The following is a 25,347-nucleotide window of genomic DNA, read 5'->3' as shown; positions in this document are numbered from 1 at the left end:
CCCCTCAGCCGGGGCACTGCTACTACGGCGATCGCCACCTCATGCCTAAGGAATGTCGAAAAGTATGCGCAAGTTTCCAAAAGGAGACCTCCTTCACTGCTGGAGGAGCATATATCAGCCCGTGGCAGCCGTCCACCTTCTCAGGCGTTTCGTAACCGAGTAAACTGAGAGTTGGGAACAGCCCTCTATTAAGTAGCAGACCAGGGAGAGGCTCTTCCCACTCGGAGCCCGCAAGCCGTCCCAGACGGACCCTCGTACTGGAAGCTCCAGAAACCGCGGGGCAGCCGTCTCTTCTCCTTCCAGCTGCGGCTGCCGCTCCTCCTCCTCCTCACACTCCTCCGCCTCCTCCCTTCTGCTCCGCAGTCGCCGCTACTGCTGAATCTGCGGAGAGCCGCTCCACCACCAGGTGCCACCGGAGCTCAGCCTCTTGCTTCTTCCTGCTCTCCCCACATCCAAGCGCCAGGGGCATCCACAGGGGCATCCACAGAGCCCTCATCAGCTAGAGAACCTCCCGCGCATCAACGTAGAAGATCCTGCGGCTCTTGCTGCTGCCAGAACAGGTCTGTCTGTCTCCACTCCTTCTCTCACCCTTCTCCTCACCAGCTCCACTTTCCTCTCCCCTTCTCGGCTCCCACTCCCGGAGCAATTCCCCCAGTGAAACAAATGGTCAGAGGGCGCGCGCCCCTTTGAACTTTGAAGTGTGAGACCATGGAATTTGTGGGGCTGTATTCCGATATGATTGAAATAAAATTTTATTTTATTTTTGAGGGAAAGGATAATAGGTTGGTTTTGCAAGATCTGACCTCTGGTCGTGGGTGTGTTGTGTGCTTGATTGAGGCACTCACTACATTCCATATTTTAAATTAAAAAGAAAAAAAAAAGATCCAGAGGGGAGCATTTTCGAGAGTAATTAAGAATGGTGAGTGGTCTGAGTCCTAACTGATTTAGATTCATAGTATGCCTCCGAGTCATTTGTAATTCAACCTTGACGTTTTATCTCCAGGCTGTAAAACTGGTCCCTAGAATTCCTGTGTGTGATTGAAAAAAGGCAATAGTGGAGAGAAAACTGTTTCACAAACTAGACAGTCTTTGGAGGTGCGGCTCTATTAACTGCCGCTCATTACCCGCAGTTCAAGAAATGGTGTGAAGTTCACTAAAGGAGTGAACCCCACCTGCTTTTCCAAAGAAAGTTAGATTGTGCATTCAGTACTACTGTAGGTATTCAGCTGGAGAGGGAAATGTTTTCCGCATTGTTTGGAGAACGAAATTTTCCCTAGTTTTCCTATGCCTGTTCCTTTGGAGAAAATTGTGAAAGATATGTGTCGTTGGTACCTCCTTGACTTTTTCTCAGGAGTGAACCTCACAGTTCTGTAGAAACCCGTTTAAAAGAGACTTCCACTTCAGCCTGTCTACCAGCTGTTCTGAGTATAGATGAAACAGACGCTACAGATGGCAGAAAGAAAAAGGAGATAAGATCTTTCTGGGAGTCAGCCCTTCCCCTAGGCTCCTAGTCGGGCTCTGCTGGAGAAAAGGGCAGGTGAGGCTGTGTATATGTGCTGGAGGGAACCTCCTCATTGAAGGACTTGGATGTGTTGTTCGAGTTGACGCCAGAGTTAAAGAATTTGCTCCCTGATGGGGTGTGTGTGTGTGTGTGGGGGGGGGGTGGGACAAAGAAGAGGGGAAAATCTTCTCCCTTCCTCTGCTTCCCCCCTCCCCCGCTCCTTCCGCCCCCAACAGACTCCAATCCTATTACTTTTTCATTCATGAAAGCAAAGCTGTGAGATAATGACCATCCCGCGTAGACGACTAGAGACGTTTTATTTAAAAATGCTGAATGAAGGGTTACTAGGCAGCCAAATAAATGTTTTGGCTAAAATGAAAGAAAAAGTTTTTATTTTTGGAATGATGTATACGGAATGCCAAGGCAGCGACTACAAACTATATATCTCTGCGCGCGCGAGCCTTCAGTTATCGCAGGCAGGATGATTCCTAGTGCCTCGATGAAAGTGGCCCATAGGGGGCGAGCTAAGCCAAGGGAAAAAATTTAATGACCACCTTTTCAAGGGTTCCAAAAATTGTGGATTTACAAACTGCATAATGGTTTTAGGAGTCCCCTTTATACTTTGTTGTTCTGATCCGAGTCTAGAAACCAAGAGAGTTAAAGAGCATTATAACAACTAAAAGTCACATGATGGGGGGGAGAGAAGGAAAGGCTAAGTTTGTGTTTTATGGTTTTCATATACTGAAGCAGAGAAGAAAGGAATGTCGTTAAATAAGATAAACATTTTATTACTTTTTTGGCTTAAAAAAAGGAGCCCCTGGGAATTTGGTATGTCTATTTGTCAGGTATTTAAAACACTATTTCTACACACACACACACACACACACACACACACCCAGAAACCCACAAAATAAGGAAATCATTCTTATGGGATATGTCAATAATTTAAAAAGATATTGTTAGATCTTGTCAACTTATTTTCTTAATTAAAGAGAGCTTGACTTTTGGTTCCCTTTCTGGATTCCAAACTAGTGTTCCCTAAAATGACAGCCTCTCAGGGAAACACTCAAGGGGGAAAACCCTTGGGGTGTTTCCTGGGCAGGAGGAGTTCCCTTGAGTTTTCTGTGTGGATTTTCCTTTAGGTCCTTCAATACTTTGTGAACTGCATGGTCTTCTCTCTTTCTATATTTTTCTCCTGGCACTTTCCCAATCCAATAAATTACCAGGATTTTTTCTTTGAAGCAGACCTCATTGTATCATCCTTAAAAAATCTGTGTAGCTTTCTTCATAAGACAGGGCAAATTAGAATAGATACTTTTCCTGTTTGACCATAGCTAGTTAGGCTCCCTTCACCATGAATGAAGAGTTAAACCTAATCAGTTGTTGTTGATAACTAGAACTGCAGAAATTTTATTTTGGAAAAAAAAAGATCTCTGGAAAATAGGCAAGAAGATCTCTGCTTTCCAATTGCTTGGTGTTGTCTTCTTTTTAGAGCTATTTTCCTCTCAGCTTGTATAAACGAATGATCAAATGTGAAAACAACACTGCTGGAGGGATGTGTCAAGTTTCAAGCTTTGCCTTACATACTTCTGTATAATCTATTTCAGGCCTCAAAGAGCCACATATTTGCAAGCATAACAAAAAAGGGGGGGAGTAGATGGGTTTTTTAAAAATTACATATTCCAAACTATCCTGAGACCACTAAAATACAATTAAATAAGGAGTTCAGAAACTAGGAAATAGAAGCTGAATAGAATCCCCAGCTGGAAGATACATTTAGTTGATGGAGGGATAAAATGACCTCTGAATTAGCCATCACGCTGCAGGATGAAGTCATGCACAGTCTTCCTAGGTCTTTAACCCGGGGCTAATAAGTAGGATGAATCTTCAGGAAAACGGGACGGGCTTTAACTTGAATTATCCCTCAGTACAAGATTAACCCCTTGCCTGATGAACTCGATTTCCACTAGCTAGGTCACAATGAGTGCATTCTTTATTTGCTGGGCTAAACCACAGTGCTAGATTCATGCAAGCAGATAGATCTGTTTTTGTGTTAAATTGACTTCCAAGTCTGACAGTTTTAACCTGGCCCCTCGGGACCAGGGTGGGAGAGAGGTGAGGAAAGGGTGTTGGGTAGAGGTGCTCAGCGCTGGAGCATACCTAGGAGTCTGGGGAGCTCCCGGGTACTGACACTTCTCATTTCACTTTCTTCAATGCAGATCCATTCATGTGATTGTGATTGGAGAAGGCCACCATGAAGATCCGGCTACATTCAGCATTCGCTGCTATATGTGCAGCCTTCTTCTTATCTTCGATAGAGGCAGAAGGTAATGACCCCCTTTGTTCGTCTCCTTTTCTCTTGAAGTGATGATTCAGAATTTGAGAAAGGGAACAAAAAAGAATCGATCCAGTTCTTGTTTTATTTGCTTGCTCTTTGTTTTCGGTGTGTTTGCTCTTTCTGTTGTGACTTCTGTCCTTAAGAGAAACACCTCTCTTTTCTTAAGGTTTGTCTATTTCCCTGCTGCCCAGGATCAGCCAGCTCTTTTATCTTGCTCGTTTAACTCTGCATCCTCCTTTGTGGGTTTCTTGCTCGCTCGTGTCTCTCTGGTGTGCTGTCCACACCACCTTTCCACTGCAGCCTCCTCCGAAGGAATGGACCCATTGCGCTGGAGCCCAGCCGAAGCTACTATCCTTCTCCTGGCTGCTCAGCCTGACTGCAACTAGCTCTCAAGGAGAAGGCGCCTGTGCAAACACGAAGCCTCCGATTAATAATCAGGCGCCCCAGAGCGCTGGCACCTGCTCTCGAGCTGCTGTTAATTACCTGGCTGAGCGCTGAGAACTCAGTCACATTACACAATAAAGTTCTCCAACAGAGCCTGGCTCCGTGCGTCTGTGTGTTTTGCTAAGAGTTGAGTGCCTCGGCTGGCCAAGCCTGGAGAGTGAGTCACGGATGCAAAGGCCACAAGGGAGGTTGGGGGTGGGGTAATGGGAGTGCCAAGCTCGGGGCTCTCGCTGCTGTCTTCTAAAGCCAGCCCCGCAGGAGAGCTCTCTAGCTGCCCGGGGGCTTCCCCGGCTCTGAAGCACGTGGATCTCAGCCTCGGGGAGGAGCCTTGGGCGCTCCGGGATAACCCAGCCTCTGTCTAGCCAAGGCCATGCGCCGCCCATCACCGGGCACCATGTAATATGCGTCAGTTTCCGCTTCCAGCTGCAGTTTCAGCCGGAGTCGATGGCTCAAGTGTTGGTCCAGAACCAAGGAGAGATGAGGGAGTCTAGTGTACCGTTTCTCTCCTTCATATCTCAGTGTGAAACTCAAGCACTTTTGACTTGAACAGAAAGGAGAGGACAGCAGTCCTATTGATTTGATTGAAACACCAGGCACTGGCTCTCTAAAAAGCAACCTTTTCTGTTCCTGCCTTCCAGGAGAGCCAAGGTTCCCTCCCCACCCTCTACTTCAATTTCCTGTACACCCAGTGTCTAAATCTGTACCTGAAAGCTAACTTTGCTGGGAGTGGGGTGGGGTAGGGGGGAAGAGAAGTGTATGAGAAGAGGGAGAGAAATCATTAGTATCTTCAAAACACAAGTCTTGATTATGGAATTTACTCTTCAAGGTTTCCCATTCTCCCCAAACTCCTGGAAGAGTGAAGGGGACTTGTGATGGTCAGCCTTGAAGAAAAAATTCTAGTTTTTGATTGGATTTCACAAGATAGGACAGAAGTGGGTAACTTCTGCCACCAGAAAGAACTCCTCAAGCTGTCATGTTATGTGAAAACCTCTTCTTCCTTTAATGAATTTACCAGAAGAACTAGAATATTAGAATTTTAGACTGAAAAAGGAGCTCAAGGGATCATCTGGATCTTATTTGATTTTCATTTTGACTTGACCTGCAAAATGAATGCCTACACAAGAAAACAAAGCTACATAATAACCACCTAACTCAGAGACAAACGAAACCTCCCTTTGGTTGTTTGTCCAACCTAGCCCTATCTTCCCCAAACCCTTGTGGTCCCTTCATTGTGAAACTGAAATTTCACTAGATCTGTAAAATGAGGGGAGTTGGTGATCTCTGAAGTCTCTTTCAGCTCTATGAGTCTATGTCTAGTTTTATGTGTAGGCCACCTAGGTGATGCAAGGAAAATGGTGGATGCAACATAAGGAATATATATTTATTTGACATAGTTGTGTCTCTGGGGAGTCATTAGATGAGTGAGGGAGAAAACCTATTTCTGATCTCGTTTCTTGAAAGTGTAACAGGAAAGAGGGATTAAAAAAAGTTGTCTTAGAAGGTACTAAATGAAAGTTTATTGTTTTTGATACATGTATTACATTCTCAAGCTGAACAAACAGAAGGGAGGCCAACTAACAGCGTATAACATTGTTTTATAGTAGCCAAATGCAAGTGCTTGTAACACCTTTGCAAATTAGCTAAGTACTGCTTTAACAGATTTCTGCATAGTCCAGAGTCAGATGATATTTGAGTAATTTATGGTTCCCTAACTCCCAAAGCATCCTGAAAATGCAGGGAAGAGCATAATGAACTTAGATCAGTCACCTGATCTAAGACCAAATGACCACTCTTCCATTTTTTACCTGTGGGTCTTTGGGCAAGAAGTCATGATCTGGGCCTCAGTTTCTTCATCTGTAAAATAAGAGTTGGACTACATAAGTTGTTATATACTTCTAAGAAAAATCTATGTTTTCATCTTTAAGTGAAGATTTTTACATAGTCAAAATGGCCTCTACTTGAATATGTTAGATGTTGGAGCAATATTGGAGGGTCAGTTGAAACTTTCTTAGGCTAGAGTTTATGACAAATTAAAGATCTTTACAGCACTTTACAACTCCATGACAGTTATGCAACTCAGAAAATCATCAGTTAGGGTCTTTTAAATTTTCCATTTCAACGACTTGTATATAAAAGAGACAGTTATGGAGTTAGTTATGCATTCTCCAGAACCTTTTATATGAGTTAATTTTTTTAACTTTTAAAAAGTTTTCAGAAAAGTGATGGAAATCCATTAGATACTACTTTGTGAACATTTCAATGAATTCAGATGAGCTATGGATAGTGACTATTTTGCACAGTGGCCTTTTTGAATTAGTCTTTGGTTGAAGTTGTCTTGACAACAGAGAGAATGGTAAGGAATAGATAAAAGCAAGTATGAGCAAATAGAGTGAGAGAATAAGGAAAATTACTATAGATATTTGTAGCAGATAGTCAAGGATTTAACTCTATTATTTTTTTGAAATTCTTCTTAAAAGCCTTACATAATTCATTGAAATAACTAATGAATTTCCACAAGTGTTATTTGAGTATCTGAAAATTTTTTGAGAATTCTTAGGAAAATAGATTGGGAATGATGTAAACAGCATAATCAGAACTGAATTAGATGATGGTCATCTGTAAAGAGCAGTTGAAAAGAAATACTTTCTTTGCCACTCATTTTATTCAAATTCTCTTTATAATATATAATATTATGTAATAGTGAAATAGTGAGTTCGCCATAACTTTTTCTTCATTGGGGGAGAGGGTGTTTCATCCTAGTAACTGTCTCTCAATTGCATTTTTTCTATGTTTTGTGTTTTGGCAGGGTTAATTTATTGTTGGCATTGTCATTTTTCATTTTGGGGGCTTCCTATCATACTTGTAGGTGGCAAAGTGGATAGAGTGCTGGGCTTGGAGCTATGAAGACTCATCTTCCTTAGTTCAAATCTGGCCTCAGACACTTATAGTTATGTGACCTTGGGCAAGTCATTTAACCCTGTTTGTCTCAGTTTCTTCATCTGTAAAATGAGGTGGAAAAGGAAATGGCAAACCACTTCAGTATCTCTGCTAAGAAAACCTCAGTTGAGGCCACAAAGATCAGAAATGACTGAAAAACAGCAACCATCATAGTTGCAGTATGATTATGTGTACTATGTATGTGTCACATGTACTGTGATAGCTCAGAAGTAATAGGATGCTCCAAGATGCTTAGCCAGGAACATTTTTTAGGCAGTGGAAGGGATTGGTGTCCTTCCTGATGTGTTAGTTGGGCACTTTTCATTAGAGTATAAGCTCAATGTAGGCTAGGTACTGTTTTTTTATAGGAGATACTGTTTTTTGCTTTTTTCTTTGTATCATTAGATCTTAGCAGAGGAACTGAAACAGAATAAACCTTTACGATTGATTGACTTACTTAAATTTTAGACTTAAATTTACTCCTACCTTCTACTATGCTACCATAATCTTGGAACTAAAATATCTATAGTGAGTCTCATCCTATTACCACATCAGTTGTAGTTACTTCTATCCATTCTCTATCTATGTATGTTCCATCTGTGTTTACTCATGAGTATGCTTTCTTTCCATCATCATTACTGATTCTTATCATTAGGTTGTTGTCCACAATTTATTTCTTCCTGTTTACTTGATTTTCCCATTTCTATAGTAGTTTCTCCTTTCCTCCCACATTCTTCTAGGATACATTTTAGACTTGTAGTGTTTCATAGAAATGTGATTTACTACTTTTCATTTTAATGGATCACATGTATCTCAGCTGCTTTATAGACATTACCATATTACCCTTATGACAATGCGTCCTTTGAACCACATGGAGCGACTTTTGCTGCTTATAGTGTGTTTTGCTATTGAGATAGGAATTTTAAAGGTCATTAGTCATTTTTTTCTAAGAATATTATTCCCTTGTTAATTGATGCCTCCAGGAGAACTAAATTGATCTAAAAGTTGAGATGAACTAAGATTGCTGTAAATAAAAAATGTTATTTTAATAATTACCTGGTTTATAATATTCTTCTTTAATAATTCATTGACTTTGCTCTTGTCAATATAGATATTCTATCCAGTAAAGCAGAACTCAACCTGTCACTGCCTATCCTGTATGACTCTTGCCGATATCTTCTAATATACTACTGAGCAAAGTAGAAGGCATTTCTATCTTATAGTATAGGGCTGACTGGCTCATTATCCTGCTTAACAAACTTAAGTGAATCCCTATTACCCACTTAGATCAAATGCATACTCTGCTGTTTGGCATTTAAAGGTATTTGCAACCTGGCCCCAAACTACCTTTCTGGCCTTATTATAGATTATTTCCCTTTGTGTAATCTACAATTGAACCAAACTGACTTTCTTACTGTTCGTCACATATGGCATTTCATCTCATGTTGCAGACTCTCATCCGAGCCTGGAATTCTCTCACCTTACCTTTGCTTCATGAAATCTCTCCTTTCCTTCAATGCTCAGCTCAAAGCCACCACTTATTTCATGTTCCTATCCTGATGTCCTTTAGCTGCAAGTACTTCCTCATTCCCTCCACCATTACCTTGAATTTAATTTGCATACATTTTGTAATACTTCTATACCTATGTTATAATAATCTTATTTCCGCTCTTTCCCCTACCCTCTTTCTACATATAGCATAAACTGCTTGAATGCAGAGACAGTTCATTTTTGTCTTTGTAGTCCCAGTACCTAATATAAGGCCTGGCACAAAGTTGTACCCTAATAAATGCTTATTGATTAATTCATCAAATAAATATCTTGATGAAATTAGGTTCTTAATTTCCATGTTTAATGATCAGTTATTTAGGAAGACCAAAGCTAATATACATTTTCTTTAATCCTTTGGCTACCATCTCAAATATCAAAATTTAGAGCTGGAAGGAACCTCAGAGATATCTTCATTTTACATGTCAGAAAATGAAGACTCAGAAAGGTTAAGATATTGGCCCAAGGTCATACAAGCTAGTGTTTAGAAGAACCAGGATTAGATCATAGGCCTCTTGTCCAATAATTCATTGTTCTTTTTGCCTCATAATGCACTGTCCTAGATTGAATTTGACAGAAGGTCAATTTAACAATGAAGTGAAAAAAGTTATTTTGATCGGTATCATCTAGACAAAATAACTGTTTTGTTGGCATAATTTTTCAATTTTGACCAATTATCTTGCTGCCTTATATGCCTGGCCTAAATGTATTTCTTAGTTCAATATTTCATTGACCTTTGAATGGAAAATAAGATTCATATTAAATTAGTGTTTATCAAATATAACTCTACAAGATAATAATAAAAAATACCTGTACATGTTCTGCATTTTCAGGAACATGTTGAAATGCAAATAAAATTTTTTCCCTTTGTGTGTAATAATGAATTGGAAAGAGTTTCATTGTTAAGATAATGCCCCTTTCAGCTTTGTTGCCATGGAAATGAAAACAAGTTTCCAAAGAAATGAATGAAAAAAAAAGAATTTCTCATACAATACTAATATTACAGCAGTGTTTCAGCTTTTCCCAGCCCTCCACCCACTTTCTAGTTTATTAATATAACCATGATGTTTCTAGCACTAATTAGGAATTCTTCTTTTCCTCTTTTGATGCATCTTGTTCACAAATGGTGCCTTGAACATCTCCTTTTTCTATAGATTTTGTATCCCTTTGATATTTATAGTGGCCAACATAGAAGAAATATCTACACTTTTCCTTTTTCTCTTGGTTAAATATTCCATCAGATGCAGTAGTGGTCAAGTATTAATGGCCTTCAGTCTGATTTCTATTAAGATTGAGTTAGTTACATGAGAAATGCAAATTCAAATACAAACTCATAGTTGAATTTCCTAAAGCAACACTTCATGACTGAATTGGAAATATTTGTATACCATGTTTTCACTAACTATGGAACAGACAGAAATTAACTTAATTTATGAATCCTTTGGTGTAGGTATCTGTTTAAATACAATGAAAAGGTTTATGTTTTGATATTTTAAAATGATCATATTTAAAACTATGAAAAATATTGATTTCTAAAGTTATTATTTGAACAAAGTATTTTTGAGCAAAAGCAGTGTGTCTTAGTTGGTAGGATGTTCGGCTGGGAGTCGGGAAGGCATGACTTTGAATCCTGCCTCTGACACAATTTACTGGTTGTGTAATCCTGAGCAAGTCATTTAACCACTATGTGCCTCAGGCAACTCCCTAAGTCACAGACAATTGCAATTGTTTTTAGGTCATTGGGCTACTTAATTTGTGGGTAATAATAGAGTACAGAGTTCTGTGAATTCATCAAAAAGTAATTTCAGGTACTATAAATAATTATTTCATAGAGTTAGCCCACCCTTTAATTTTATGTCAGATTGTGTTTTGTACTATAATAATCAATCAGTAAGTGAAATACCTAGTACTTTAAAAAATGATATATAAAAATTTACCTTCATTAGGTCTGATCATTCAAAGCAGTAAGTGAATATTCAATTACTGTCAATTTCCTGTACTCTTCCTTTTTCAGGTCATGACTATGAATCTTTTATGTAAAGTAGTTTAGGGATTGTTCTAGCATTGACAATTTTTTTTACCTTCTTGTGAGAGTCAGTGTGGTATAGTAGAGAGTGGAACTTGGAGCCCAAAAGACTTAGGTTCAAATACTGCCTGTGCCACAGGTTGACTGTGTATCTTTGAGTAAGTCATTGTGTTCGAGGCAACATTCTAAACTCATAAATTGCAGAGAAAGTGCCAACCTGCACTGGCAGAGTTCCCTATATCTAGTAGGTCTAGTTCCTATCTGTATTATTCTTTTAGAGAAAATGAAATGTTATTTTCTTATGTGTGTATCTCAAGAGAGTTTCATAATGTTAAACTTCTACTCTTCCTTAAGTTGACTTGTCATTCTCACATGCCAACACCAGCAATTTTTTAAACCTGAAACATGAGATGATGACAAAATATAATCAATGTCAGGTCTAGATGATTAAGAATGAATAAAAGAATTCTTGGCATAAAAGTGGATTCACCATGTTCATCCATCCTTCTTGTCTCAGACTTTTCATTGCGGACTACCACGTTTGAGTTTTTATGAGTTTTATGAACACGTTAAAAGCCTTTGCAATGTTAAAGACTTTTTCCTACAGCCATTTTTTTTTCAAGTTGATCTGGAATCCGGTCATTTGGATATCAAGTTGGGCTGCTGCCCTTCAGCACTTTTACCCTAATGTCTCTGCTGCATCAGGTCAATTTTCTTCCAAGGTTGGTGGTACTGTTTTTCCATGTACTGATTTTTTTTTCAAAGCATGCTCAGGCCAGTTGTGTCTGCCTTTGCATTAAATTTGTCCTGAGCCATTGCTATTGGAACAATATTTTATAATGATATTCTTAATGTACGTATATTGTACTATTAACATCTGTTGCATGCTCATAGAACTAAATGATGACCAGCTATTTTGTTTTAGCAATTTCATTACAGTAATTAGAATGTTGAATTATTAAACTTTGCATGTAGATTAATAGTCTAATCTCACTGCCTGTGTATGGATAGTAGGAAAAATAACATTCATTCCAGCACTAGTATATCAAAATAAATATAAAAAAATCATATTATCCTGGAGTTGGAAGTGAGAGTTCATTAAAGCAAGTGTCTGCTTAATTCGTTCTATTTTCATTAAACCGTGTTATTAATATTGCATAAAACCTAACAACAGTTAAATTATATGACTCATGTCTTAAAAGCTACTACTCTATTTCAATTGACCTCTATTTACATCTAAAAAATGATCATCTTTCATGGAAAAGATAAACAAAAACTCACTTACAAGGGATGTGAGGCTTTCAGTCAGACTGGAGCATTGAAGGAGAGGATGGCTGAAATCCACTTGACTTTGAGGACATGTTCAAAGAGTCATATTTAATATACTTACCATGCACTGACAGTGAGTCAGTAAATATACTGCATGATGAGGCATGAACATTTTAGAGGGAATATCATTATAAAATATTTCTGGAACGTCTTTGTGTAATGACCATTGTACATGGAGGCTTTTTGTTCATTGTAGGACACTAAAAACAAGTCAACATTTCATTTACACATGCATGATGCTGCAAAATGATATATGTAAACTTTTTCTTTCTGTACTTTTTGGTTATTCCTGTCAACTCCTACAAGTTTTTTTTTAATTTGCAATCATTTGTTCAGATCACTGATGGCTTCTTTACTTTTTCTTTAAATTCTGTAAATAAATGTCCATAAATATACATTGATGTTGTCTTTTCATGATTAACCAATGTTTTGTAAAGGTCCATACTGGCATTTTAAGTTAAAATGCCACATCTAGTATGGGGTACACCTGCTGCAAAGTGGAAATAATAGGGTTAGTTTACACCATGGAAATCCTACTGAAAGCTGGTGTAAACTGGTAGAATATTTGTGTTATGAATGTTTGTATCATAATGTTGGCATGATTTTAAATTTTGCTAAAATTGGAAATCCTTTATTTTGGAATAACAAACTATGCAAATAAACTACCATTCTTATACATTTCAAATACATCTTTCCATATGAAATGTAGCATTGCTAAACATATATTTGGTAATTCCCAAGATTCTTCTGTAGTAACAAAATTAATTCTGTCATCTCTGCCATGGTTTCAGATTTCTTGAAACACAAACACTAAGAACATAATAATGCAGAGAAGCAATTTTAAAAGATAATCAATTACTTTATGTCCTTTGGAAGAGAGTATTGTATTAGCATTCAAAATTATCTTCTAGTATTGTAAGCAGGTTGTGATTTGGCATGCTTGTTCCAATTGCACCCAGCATGTATCAAAAGTCCCTTAATTGTTACGTGAAATGTTTGCATATGTGGTTATTATCTGTGATTTCATTGTACCTGTATCCAATTATGTTTTCCATCATGCTTGAACTTGCTGGTCATTCTTGAATGACTTAGCAACTCAAGAAACATATGTTCTGTGCTGTCTTTTGTGATACGTATACTCTCTGATGTTTTGTCATATTTTGTCAGCTTTTATTTTATTCTTTTCCAACAAGATATGTTCATATTTGTTGGAAACAAATTTATGCAAAGACAATCTTAGTAAGCTTTGCTCAACACAATTTTCATAAAAATTCCAATTTTCTGGCATGCAAAAGTAACTAATACCCAATTTCTTTTCCAGTTGAACCACCTTCAGACTTGAATTTTAAAATTATAGATGAAAATACAGTTCATATGTCATGGGCAAGACCAGTTGATCCGATAGTGGGTTACAGAGTAACAGTGGATCCTACAACTGGTAAGTTACATAGATAATAATAGTAGATTATGAAATCTCGGGGCAAGAAAAGACTTTAGAGATCATCTAATCCAACCACCATTTTTTTTTTCAGATTTAGAAACTAAGGCTCAGAAAAGCTAAGTAAATTGGATAAAGTTACATAAGTAATGAAGGGTAGAGCTAGAACTAGTTACTACCAGGTCTCTTGATTTCTCATTCAGCATTTGGAGTTCCAACACTCAATGATCCTATAATTTTTTTTTAAACCCAGTTTATGTTAAGCTTGCCCTATTGAAAACTGACGTGTGTGCATGCTGATTGTCATATTGGAGTAGTACTCATGGTCTTTAATAGCTTTTTAAAATATTCAAACTTTTTGTATTTCTTCATTTATTATCCAATCCTTCAACAGTTTAAAGACTGAAGCAATGAAACTTGAATTGTAGAGGCAGCTAGGGGGTACAGTGGATAGAATGCTGGACTTGGAATCAGAGAGTTGGGTTTGAATTCTGCTTCAGACACTTAGCTGTGGTTCTCTGGGCAAATGCCTTAACTTGCCTCAGTTTCTTCATCTGTAAAATAGAGTTAATAATAGCACCTACCTTACAGGGTTGTTGTGAAGATTGAGAAAACACATATAAAATGTTTTGCAAAACAAAGTTTTGCTAAGAAAAAAAAGAAAGAAATTTGAATTATAATATCCTGTGTCTCCAGAACCTAGGAAATATTATTATATAATGATGACAGTGGCTATTAGTGTACAAAAATTGAGGAGCAATATGTCTCTCTGAGTTGATTTGGGTATAGCCCTGACTGGAGGCAATGAAACTATCATGATGATTTTTATAGACTTTATACTGTGATTTTTTTTTCAAAAAAAAAAGCCATCTTTCTTGGTTATTTTTTAGAATTGTTTTAAGGATTAATTATATTACTCAAGTACAGAGAGTTATCCTTAGTTGCTCAACTTTTATGTCCAAGATGCAATTGGGAAGGTATCTGCTTCCATTGACATTGGCTGGTTGGTAAAGATGTTGATGGCTTGGCCAAGTGTGGTAAAGGGTGGGGTCAAAAAGAATTTATCATACAAGCTGTTATTTTTGTGTCTTAAAAATACAAAGGGGTTAAAATAACATTTTGTGAGGGAATTTAGAAAGTATTTCTTCTTATCAAATCTATGAACTTGAGAGGAAGTGAAGTGTCTTTTCATCTATCCTTTTCCTTCTATCCCATCTCAGTCCCTCGTCCCGTATTCCTCCTTCCCTGCCAATAGCCCAATCACAAAAATGCAGTTGCAGTTACCCAATTCATTCATACCAAAGCAAAGCTACCATCAGAAGGGGGAACCTTTTGATTTCCAAGGATTTTTGGAAACATTTGATGCTGTATGCTACCAAATTCTGATTCTAGAAGGTAGACTCTTTGCATAGCAGTCCCACATCTCAGTTTTCTCTGTTCCCTAGAGAAAACATGAAATAAAGTAATTGATATGGTGCAATAAAATACTTTGAAAATGGAGCTTTTGATACTTTGTTATTATAGTGAGGTTCACCAAATGAATTATAAGGACCTCACAAGTACACATAAGGGGCAGATTCTATATTTGCACTTAGGGACGAGGAGAGCTAATTGCTTTTTACAGAAGCATTTTACCTTTTGAAGCTTGAATATGGCCCACGGATTCCATATTCCTTATTTTCCTTTGTTACATTTCTCAGTTTTGAAATAAGTTCTTTCTACTTGATTTGATATCTAATGTAAAAATTATTTTGTAATCATTAATTTTTTTTAAAAACCACCGAAAGAAGGATTGTGGATATCTGGCCTCAGAGTCTGGAAAGTCTGGGTTCAAGTCCCACTTCTGACACATACTGGTTATGTAACCCTGGATAAGTCATTTGTGTAGCCCCTTAATGCTTCAGGCAACTCTCTAAGAATATAAATTGTATAGATATCGCCAAATCTGTATTGGTAGAAGGAGTTTCTTCATGGCAAGCCCCTTATCCCAGTGAAATCTTAGGACCATAAATTTAGAGCTGGAAGGGATATTAGGTTGTCTCATCCAACCCTCATTTGATAGATGAGACACAGAGAGATGATGTGACATAATAAGTGTCTAAGGAAGGATTTGAACTCAGTTCTCCCTGATTCCGATTCCCTATCTACAATGCCATACTGCCTCTCATCACTAGCTCTCTTTCCTCTTCTCTCCCCACCTCCCCAAAGAAGAGCAATATTTTTCAAATTAGGCCTTTAATGTTTTATAATACATTAAAACATAAGTTTCTGAATATTGAAGATGAGTATAGCTAACTAATTAACTATAAGAATGTCTTTATGTAATTAGACGTTTTACTTTTGAAGGGCAAACAGAAGCCATATTTGGATGCCTGAAAATGACAAATTTCAGATTTTGTTTGAATTTAACAAGAAATTTTATTTTTCGGTTAATACTCTGGATGTAGTTTAAGTTTAGAGTATGTATGTCAGAATTTAGGGTTTTTACTTCTAACCTGTTTTCTTTTTTTCAGATGGGCCTACTAAAGAATTTACCCTTTCTGCTAGTACTACCGAAACTTTATTGTCAGACCTTATACCTGAGATAGAATATGTTGTGACAATAACTTCTTATGATGAAGTTGAAGAAAGTGTACCAGTTATAGGTCAATTGACAAGTAAGTACTTGCAATAATAGTTCTTCCCCTGCATTTTCCTCTTTTTTTCCTGATAGAACTATCCAGGTTTTTTCTTTTTCCTTTTATAATTACAATGATAAAAGAATTAGTGAAAATCAGCATTACCTATTTTATGTTGTCTTTTAATGAAGGAGACTTTTTTTCTTTCAGTTTAGAGACCTTGTATAGTAGCTAATTTTCATTAGCCTACAGAGATTTAGGTTTATGAATAAACATAGGGTTGTAAATTTCATGTTACAATAATAGTAACCAGCAAGAGTATACAGGATGAAAGCTAGGTTTATTGCATAGATCAATTGGACAAAATTTTCAAAGAAAAATGATAGGCATTTGACCTTGAGTTTGTGGTTGGGCAAGTTTTCCAAAACAGCAGCCATTTGGACATGGGGCTTCTTTGGGGGTGGGAATACAATACTAAACAGAAAATAATAATTAAATGATAGAATGAATGAAGAAGTAGAGACTACATTTCTTAACCAGCGGTGTAGTTAGAAATCCTAAGTCCCTAAGTGAAAATTTTAGAAAGGGCCTCCTTCATTAGAATTCCCCAACCTCTGTACAATTTAGAGTGAATTTGTGTAATAATGGTACAAATGGAGACTGTAAAAGAAGGCAACCCACAGGGGCTAGTATCCTTCTATGACCACAGCTTTCTCTCTATTGTCTTTGTGATTTCCCCTGTAGTCCAGAATCTCAAGAGGAATTAATCCTTAACAAACTGAGCTGTGGGTGCCTATTATAAGCTTTAAATATTGAACTGAGGTGGATGTACTTCCAGTGTTTAGTGGGTCTTTAAAGGTCATGGATAACATTCTATAAATCCCATCTGGTGCATGGTCTCTCTGTGCTCTTAAGGGACTGCTTGGTCAGATGATGTAGTATAGTGGGGCCAAGGATCCTGCATTCACATATTAACTTAGAAAAATTCAAATAAACATTATTAATGTTGTATTTTGATTTATTTTGTTAAATGTTTCACCTGTTATACTTTAGTCTCCTTCCACATTCGGGAGTTTTGTGGTGGCAAAGGGCCCTGAATTTGAAATTTTTAGTGTAATTTATATGGAGGCATCTAGGTTGCTTAGTGGATAGAGCAGTGGGCTTGGAGTCAGGAATACTGGCTTCAAATCCAGCCTCAGACACTTTCGAACTGTGTGATCACAGGCAAGTCACTTAGCCCTCTGCTTGCAGTAATACATTGGAGAAGAAAATGGCAAACTACTGCAATATCTTTGTCAACCAAACCCCATGGACAGTATGGTCCATGGTGTCACAAAGAGTTGGACATGACTTAACACCATCACCAACAGCAGCAACAACAATAGTGTAATGCATAGAGGGCTGGCTTTGGAGTCAGAAGGACCTAGGATCAAGTCCTATACCCTGTCACCAGCTGTAGGATTTTGGGCAAGTTTGTGCTGGGCAACTCTTTTAAGACTTGAAGTAGCAGAGAGAGTTGTCTATCTACATCAGTAGAAAGTAGTGTCCGTATCAGAAGTTCCCTACACTGACAAAAATTACAAGCCTGTGGGGCAGCTAGGGGGCGCAGTGGATAGAGCTCTGGCCTTGGAGTCAGGAGGACCTGAGTTCAAATGTGACCTCAGACACTTGACACTTACTAGCCGTGTGATCCTGTGCAAGTCACTTAACCCCAATTGACTCACTAAAAAGCTAAAAAAAAAATTACAACCTCCCCCTTATATAGGTTACATATCATATAGAATGTATGATACTTAAATTTTATTATGATCAAATGAGTATTGTACAAGATGTCCCAAAAGTCTTAGGGAAGTTTTAAACTATTAAAGCTATTAAGTTTTTAAAGCTTAAAACTACCCTAAGACTTTTGGGACACTTTAGGTACCTATGTATGTATCAGTCTATCAGGGATTTATACACACACCCATATATATATATATATATATATAAACATGTACATATACACATGTACATATTATTTGCCACATCCTTCCTTCCTTCCTTCTTTCTTTCTTTCTTTCTTTCTTTCTTTCTTTTTTTCTTTCTTTCCTTCCTTCCTTCCTTCCTTCCTTCCTTCCTTCCTCCCCTCCTTCCTTCCTTTCTTTCTTTATTTTTTGGTGAGGGCAATTGGGGTTAAGTGACTTGTCCACAGTCACATAGCTAGTGAGTGTTATGTGTCTGAGGCTGGATTTGAACTCAGGTCCTCCTGACTCCAGGGCCGTTGCTCTATCCATGCACCACCTAGCTACCCCTATTACCACATTATTAAAAAAAAAACAAAACAAAACATTAGCCTACTTAGTTCTTACCTCCTGGATACATACCTTAAGTTGGAGGGATACTGATGCTTCATTGCCACTAGCTACATAAAGTCTTTGTGAACTTGAGTCTGTTACCCTTTTGGTAATTGTGCTTTTCTTGGTATGCTCTGCTTCAGTTCAAACAGGTGGTCCAGTAAAGCCAGGGGAGAAGAAACTGGGACAAAGTGAGATACAAAGTGAGTTGTCTAGTCCTTTTGCTTGACTTTGTAGCAATAATAAATCAAGGTTGTATGGAGCTTTCCCAATTTCTCTCACTAATTTAGTATTACTCACCTTTACATAATCTAAACATTCAATTAATATGAAGAACTTGCTACCATTAGTTCAGAACCTTTAATCAATTACAGTGTTTGAGTTGTGACTTTTTTTCTCCTCCCTCCTTTTTCATTCCTAATTTTAACAGTAAAAAGTTCCTCCCCACATGTGTGACTTGTTTTGATACTGAGTTATCTTACATCAACATTAATTCTTTCAATATCAATAGATAGTTTTGAGCTATGTCCATTAGTGGCATCTTTTGGATGTTAATAGTAGGTGAAAAGCTAAAACTTTTGGAAGGGCTTGCTTCTTGTCTTGATAAGGCAACTTGAAAAATCTCATGTAAATGTTTGGAGAATTTTTTAACTTAGGTAGACTTAAAAGTAAGATATATACATGAAGAAATGAATATACAAGGACTAGGAAAGAGAATATAGTATGGGGATGCTATTCTTAAGAAAGTGGAGTGACTATTGCCTTGTAGAAGAAAGCAAAACTTCTCTGTCCCAAGCTCTTCTTTTGACCTTTCCAGCATTACTGTTTTAAAGCCTTCTAAATTTCAGATTTGGCTTATGCCTAGCTCTTTGTAAGATGTTTCTACCAAGTTGGTGCATTTGTAATCAAATGAACACAATTTTATTTCAGTCCAGTTTTTGGCATCATTAGCCTTCTTGTGTCTTATGCTGCTTTGTCTGACTTATTGGGTAAGCCAAAATAGAGGAGGGGGTTCTTGGATTTCTAAGTTTGTCACCCTGTAAAAGTTGAATTTATGAACCAGGATGTTAATAAAAAAACCATGAAACAAAGGTCTCTTTATCTGGGGATTTTCTCCTTAGAGATCCCTGTTTATCATTCTTTCTGAGGCCCACTAATCTGAAGTGAAGTTTACAGGGAATGCAGTTACTATAGTAATATTTTTTCCAAGTCAATATTTATTCTAAATCAAAGAATTACATCAATCACTGTATTTCTCATAGGTTTAAATCAGTCTGTCAAATCTTTTGCAAATACACACAAACACACAATGCTCCTCCCCCCCAATCTAGATATCAATTTGGTCTTTGAAACTTTTTAGGACCCCTTCCCTCTTCTTATTAGCCACAAACTCCATTTCTTACTCCCCATCTCAGTGAACTCAGAGCACAAAAGCATCTGAAGAAATATATTCCCATGAAAACCAAACAAAATTGGTTAAGGAAAGAGTGATAATATATTTCATTGACATCCAGTGCATTATTTTTGATAGATCTGTGGCCCAATTTTCATTAGAACAGCCTTGAGTCCTTCTTGTCTAGGGATGATTTTTAGGATGATTTTATTGCATTTTAACAATAACCTTAGGAGAGAATTTTGACTATTCCTTTCATATTAATATTATTTATTGTTCCTTGATACTTTGAAAATATTAACCATTAGAAATTCATTAAAAGTGGTTATAAGTTATCTAGTATATATGAATTGAAAATTAAATAATAAGATCCTTGATATTTGGGTATAATTTATTAAAACTTAATAAACACATTGAATACTTGTTTTTTTTACAGCCTTGTGCTTATTTAATACTAATGAGGTGCTAAGATAAGTAAGACTCAGCTTGTGCCCTCAAGCTTTGAATTTTGCCACTAGCTTTATTGAGAAAATGAGAGAACTATTAAAAATGTATGAAAATATTAAACTAAATTTGTTTAAATGACCACAATTTGGTTTGCATTCATTTTGTAATGAATATGAAAGAATAAAAACAGTAGCCTGTTGCTTGGCATTCCTCACAGTAGGCACTTAAATATTTGTTGGTTGACTGCTTTTTAATATCTTTTTATTTCTAGCTTCATGACAATGAAGCAAAGGGCTTGTTCATTGTTATTTTACATCTACTGGAAAGAGAAAGTTAAGATATTATCAAGAAAATTGAATTGGTTGACATTTCAGAGAAACTCTTGAATGAGAAAATCCTAGAGGCAGGAAATTTCTTTCTTCCCTTCCCTTTCCCTTCCCTTCCTTTCCTTTCCTTTCCTTTCCCTTTTCCTTTGCCTTTGCCTTCGCCTTTCCCTTACCTTTCCCTTCCCCATGAATTTTCATCATGGCGCTGAAATTGCTTTGTTCTTGATGGATTTCTAAAATATATTGCTTTTGTGGGAACACAACATTACATGGATATGTTCCTTATGTAATCTATGCATACTACTTCCATAAATGAAAGAATTAAGTAGGTGACTTTTCAAACTGACTTGTGTTAGGGTCTGTGTTCTACTGGTAGTTGGATTTACAAAGGCATTTTAAAAAGCAACATTTTATATATATTTCAGAATGCTCTCTCAGTGCCTGGACGGATTTAGTTTTCCTAGTGGATGGCTCATGGAGTGTGGGAAGAAACAATTTTAAATACATCTTAGACTTCATTGGTGCCCTTGTATCTGCTTTCGATATCGGGGAAGGAAAGACCAGAGTTGGTGTTGTCCAATACAGCTCTGATACTAGGACTGAATTTAACTTAAATCACTATTACCAAAGGAAAGATCTTCTTGCTGCTATTAAAAAAATACCATACAAAGGTGGCAATACAATGACAGGTATGATTAAGAGTTTATTTTAAATTTTAAATTGTAATTTTACTTTTGTAAAAGTCTAGGGTTTTTTTTTTCCAGGGGATGGTTGGGGGGAGAACCGAATATATCCAGGAGAAGGCAACCAGGGTGGTGAAGGCCCTCAAAACCATGTGCTATAAGGATTGGTTAACAGAAATAGAGGTGTTTAGCCTTTAGAAGAGATGACTTAAGGGGAAGATGGGAGCTAACTTAAAGCATTGGAAGGGCTATTATGGGGAAGTGAGATTAGGCTTTATTCTTCTTGATCCCCGGGAGAAGAACTAGGTGTAAATGAATGGAAGTTATAGGGGAGCAGCTTTTGGTTTCATATAAAAAAGATTTTTTCTTAACCATTAGAACTGTCCCAAAATGTAATGGGATGCCTTGGGTGATAGTGTCTTGTCTCTGGAGATCTTAACTATCTGTGGGGGATGTTGCAAAAGGGATTTGAGCAGGAGTTGGACAGATAATTTTGCACCTTCTAACTTAGTCTTTGATTCTAAAAAAGTCAATAAAATATTGTTCATTTACTTATGCAACAAAGGGCTTAAATCCACAATGATTTATTTGTCCTGAAAATATTCTTAACATGCACCAAGTTAATATGTTTCTTCCCACTTTAGGGGATGCTATTGATTATTTAATTAAAAATACTTTTACCGAATCGGCTGGAGCAAGGGCTGGCTTCCCTAAAGTGGCAATTGTTATCACGGATGGCAAATCTCAGGATGAAGTGGAAATTCCAGCAAGAGAACTTCGGAATATTGGTGTTGAAGTTTTCTCCTTGGGTAAGTTGTTTGGTTCCTTACTATAAATTTATTAGTATGTTAGTCATTGTAATGTGTATGAAAGTTAAGGCTTTTTACATGAAGGATTGCTATTCAAGGAGTAGAATACATTTTCTTATATTGAGCCAGAGAGTCTTAAAACAGAAACTGAGCTTCCCCACTCCTCCCCCAACCCCTCCTATAATTTCCTTAATATACAAAACAATTAATATTTACTGTCCGTTTTCTATTACGGACTTTGACTTTTTAATGTCCACTAGTATTAGTAATATTAGTAAAGGGAATCATTATGAATTATTTTCTTTTGCCTCATATATAATACTTGAAGAATATAAGAATTCAATTAAGATGTATCTTAATTCACACCCTAATGCCATGGAGGGAGGTGGTCTTACTTTCACAAATAGCACAGAAAAATGATGGAATAGTTGGGATGAAAAAGTTCAGTCTGTTTTACTAATATTGTTTTTTTGGTCATTGGCTGGATGTAGTATGGAAAATTATAAAATGTTTTGTTTTTGTTCAACAACAAATATTTTATTTAGTAAGTATTGGATGCTCTATACTATGTAACAAAATTTGGAAGATACCTGGAATGAATAAGTTATGGCTCATGTCCTGAAGGAGCTGTAAAACTCATTGGCAATGTGAATGCTTATAAATGATTATAAAACAAAGCCTTTTCTAGTTAAGATCTGAGCAATATGGAAACACATGTCTATACTAGGGAAATCCTTTTATCACAACTCACACAAGATAGGGCCATTTTGCATTTTCATAGACTCCTATCTTCATTTCCATTTCTTTCTTTCTATGCTCTTTTAAGGTATCAAAGCTGCAGATGCAAAGGAACTCAAACAAATTGCATCCCCACCTTCACTCAAGCATGTTTTCAATGTGGCTAACTTTGATGCAATTGTAGATATTCAGAATGAAATAATTTCTCAGGTGTGCTCAGGTGTTGATGAACAGCTGGGTGAATTGGTCAGTGGAGAAGAAGGTGAGTTGATGATGGTAACTTTGTGAAAACATATTAATTTCTTATTTGCCCTGTTTTTGCTTTTTAAAAATATGGACAGGGCTGACAAATCACCATCACATTTATAATATGTAGTAGAGAATTGCCTGTGTCACTAAGAGGTTAAATGCTTTTCCCAAGGTCACAAAACCAGTTTATGTTAAAGGCAGAACTTGTAAAGGCAGAACCTTTCTGATATCTCCCTTTCCTCCACTCCCCAAGTCAGAGCTGTATCTAATATTTCATTCTGTCTTTCATAGAAGTATTAGATATCCTGGATAAAACATATCTTTCAACATTAGGTACCACCAAATGTATATTTTTCCAGTGGTAGACTTTATGATATTTCTTTATTATATTAAAATTCTCCCATCTTAACAAAACCCATTACATAAAGATTTAGATGTAAAAAACAGTTAGCACAGTAATTTAATTAACACGATATCCTTAAATCAGCTATTTTGGACAAAATTTTGAATTGCTATTTCCTTCTAGAGCCTCTTTCTTACTTAGCATTTGTATTCATAGATTACTATGTGTAGCATATTTATTTTATAGAGAGTATTTTATTCTCTTCTCAATAGCTGTCTTTTATATAGCATTTCATGTTTATAATCTCTTTTGATCCTCAAAAGAATCCTCTGAGGCTGGTGTTATAAGTATTATTATCACCATTATACAGATGGAGAAAGTGAGGATCAGAGAGGTGAATTGACTTTCCCAAGGCAATATAGTTGTAAGTTTAAGCCTAGAGCTGTTTCCAGGTCACCATCATGCTTCTTTCTATCTAGTATTGTCAGATAAGGCACATTTATACGTATGAACATTCTTTATTTCTTTTACTGACCTCCAAGGAAAAGGACTTTCCAGTTAATACCTCCTAAGTACTTTCCCAAATATTAGAAGTTTTTAGAGTCTCCAAGAGATAATAAGTCAATTTCTCTTATTCATATATCTGGGAATTTTTCTCATTTTAAAAATTCCTTTCAGTTCTTGTCTTCCAATGCATGGAAGAAAGACAAGGCACTTCAAAGGATGTTAAAACATCTGATAGTCAACCTTTTGTGCAAAGCCTCTATAATTTTCCCTGAAAGTTATTTACTCATCCTCAGCATTCAAATGGGATTCCAAAGCACATTCTAAATAGATGAGTACTAATATAAAAAAAACTTCTTTACTGTCTGGAATTGCTAGCCATTGGTTCTCTTTTGGCAAATCTTTATGGGCTTTAGTTTTGTCACTTAGAATCTTGTCTTATAAGTTCATTTGCCAATAATTCTTTTTCTTATTTCATTGTCTAATCACTCTACTTCTGATCTCCACCCCTTCTCTAATTTAGAATAATAAAATAATTGAATTTTGTATTTGGAAAGAACCTTAGTGCTTACTTAGTCCAGTCTCCTTATTCATTCCCGTTGTCCATTCCTCTTTTCTTTTCCCTTTCCCCTTATTCTCTTCCTCATCCCTGTTTTTCTAGTCTCCCTTTCTCTCCTTCCCTTCTTAGCCTCTCCCTATATTCCTGTCTCCTCTTTCCCTTGACCTCCTTATCTCCCTCCCTTTCTTTCTCTGCACTGTCCTTCTCCCTCCCCCCACCTTTCCTCTTCTTCCACTTTTCTCCCTCTATGTCTTAATCTCTTAATTCTTCTTCTTTAATGTTTCCCTTTATCTTTATTGACCTGCTTTGATGATTTGTCCTAGGTTTGCCAAGAGATTTACAAGTTAATCCTCTTGAATACAGCTTCATCTCTTCCACTCAGGTCACTTGCTGTCTTTTGCTTTTTTTTCCTTAGTTCCAAGTTTTTGTTTGCAGGCTTTTCTATCTTGGCTCCATCCTGATACATGGTCACTATTGCTGCTTAAATTCTCGGGTCTTACAATATGCTGTGTCCCCTTTTCACTTTTCTCATGCTTTTTACTTCTTTTACGTATAACTTGCTCTACTAGCTTCATTTTAGTGACAAATTAAATGTTCTTAGATTTCCTGTAGTTTGTCCTAAAGGGCCAGGATGAAACACAGTTACCTCTGCTGAGGCTTTGGTTACATTGAAAGCAGATTGCAGTGGATTTATCTTGAAATACCACAAAATACTTTGTTACTATTATCTATTGAGTACAGTTCAAACTATATTCTATGGAGTTTGAATTTCTGGGATTAAAAA

General features: G+C 36.9%; 1 protein-coding gene across 3 annotated transcripts in view; it reads left to right on the top strand.

Moving 5' to 3' along the window:
• The first annotated feature begins 474 nt into the window (after positions 1-474).
• The window catches only part of COL12A1 (collagen type XII alpha 1 chain), a 142,262-nt gene continuing 117,389 nt past the window's right edge, over positions 475-25,347 (top strand). For 2 of the 3 annotated variants that reach the window (XM_027852867.1, XM_027852865.1), the window contains exons 1-8: positions 475-560; positions 3,721-3,828; positions 13,445-13,561; positions 16,075-16,218; positions 18,656-18,715; positions 21,104-21,367; positions 22,006-22,170; positions 22,997-23,170. In XM_027852867.1, coding sequence (XP_027708668.1) covers positions 3,756-3,828; positions 13,445-13,561; positions 16,075-16,218; positions 18,656-18,715; positions 21,104-21,367; positions 22,006-22,170; positions 22,997-23,170 — 997 coding nt within the window. In that variant the 5' untranslated portion in view covers positions 475-560; positions 3,721-3,755. The remainder of the gene's footprint in view (positions 561-3,720; positions 3,829-13,444; positions 13,562-16,074; positions 16,219-18,655; positions 18,716-21,103; positions 21,368-22,005; positions 22,171-22,996; positions 23,171-25,347) is intronic. The other variant, XM_027852866.1, reaches the window with a different exon arrangement.

Source organism: Vombatus ursinus, unplaced genomic scaffold, assembly GCF_900497805.2.
Source record: "Vombatus ursinus unplaced genomic scaffold, bare-nosed wombat genome assembly UNPS02009835.1, whole genome shotgun sequence".
Taxonomy (NCBI): domain Eukaryota; kingdom Metazoa; phylum Chordata; class Mammalia; order Diprotodontia; family Vombatidae; genus Vombatus; species Vombatus ursinus.
This window is presented reverse-complemented; position numbering and strand designations above follow the sequence as displayed.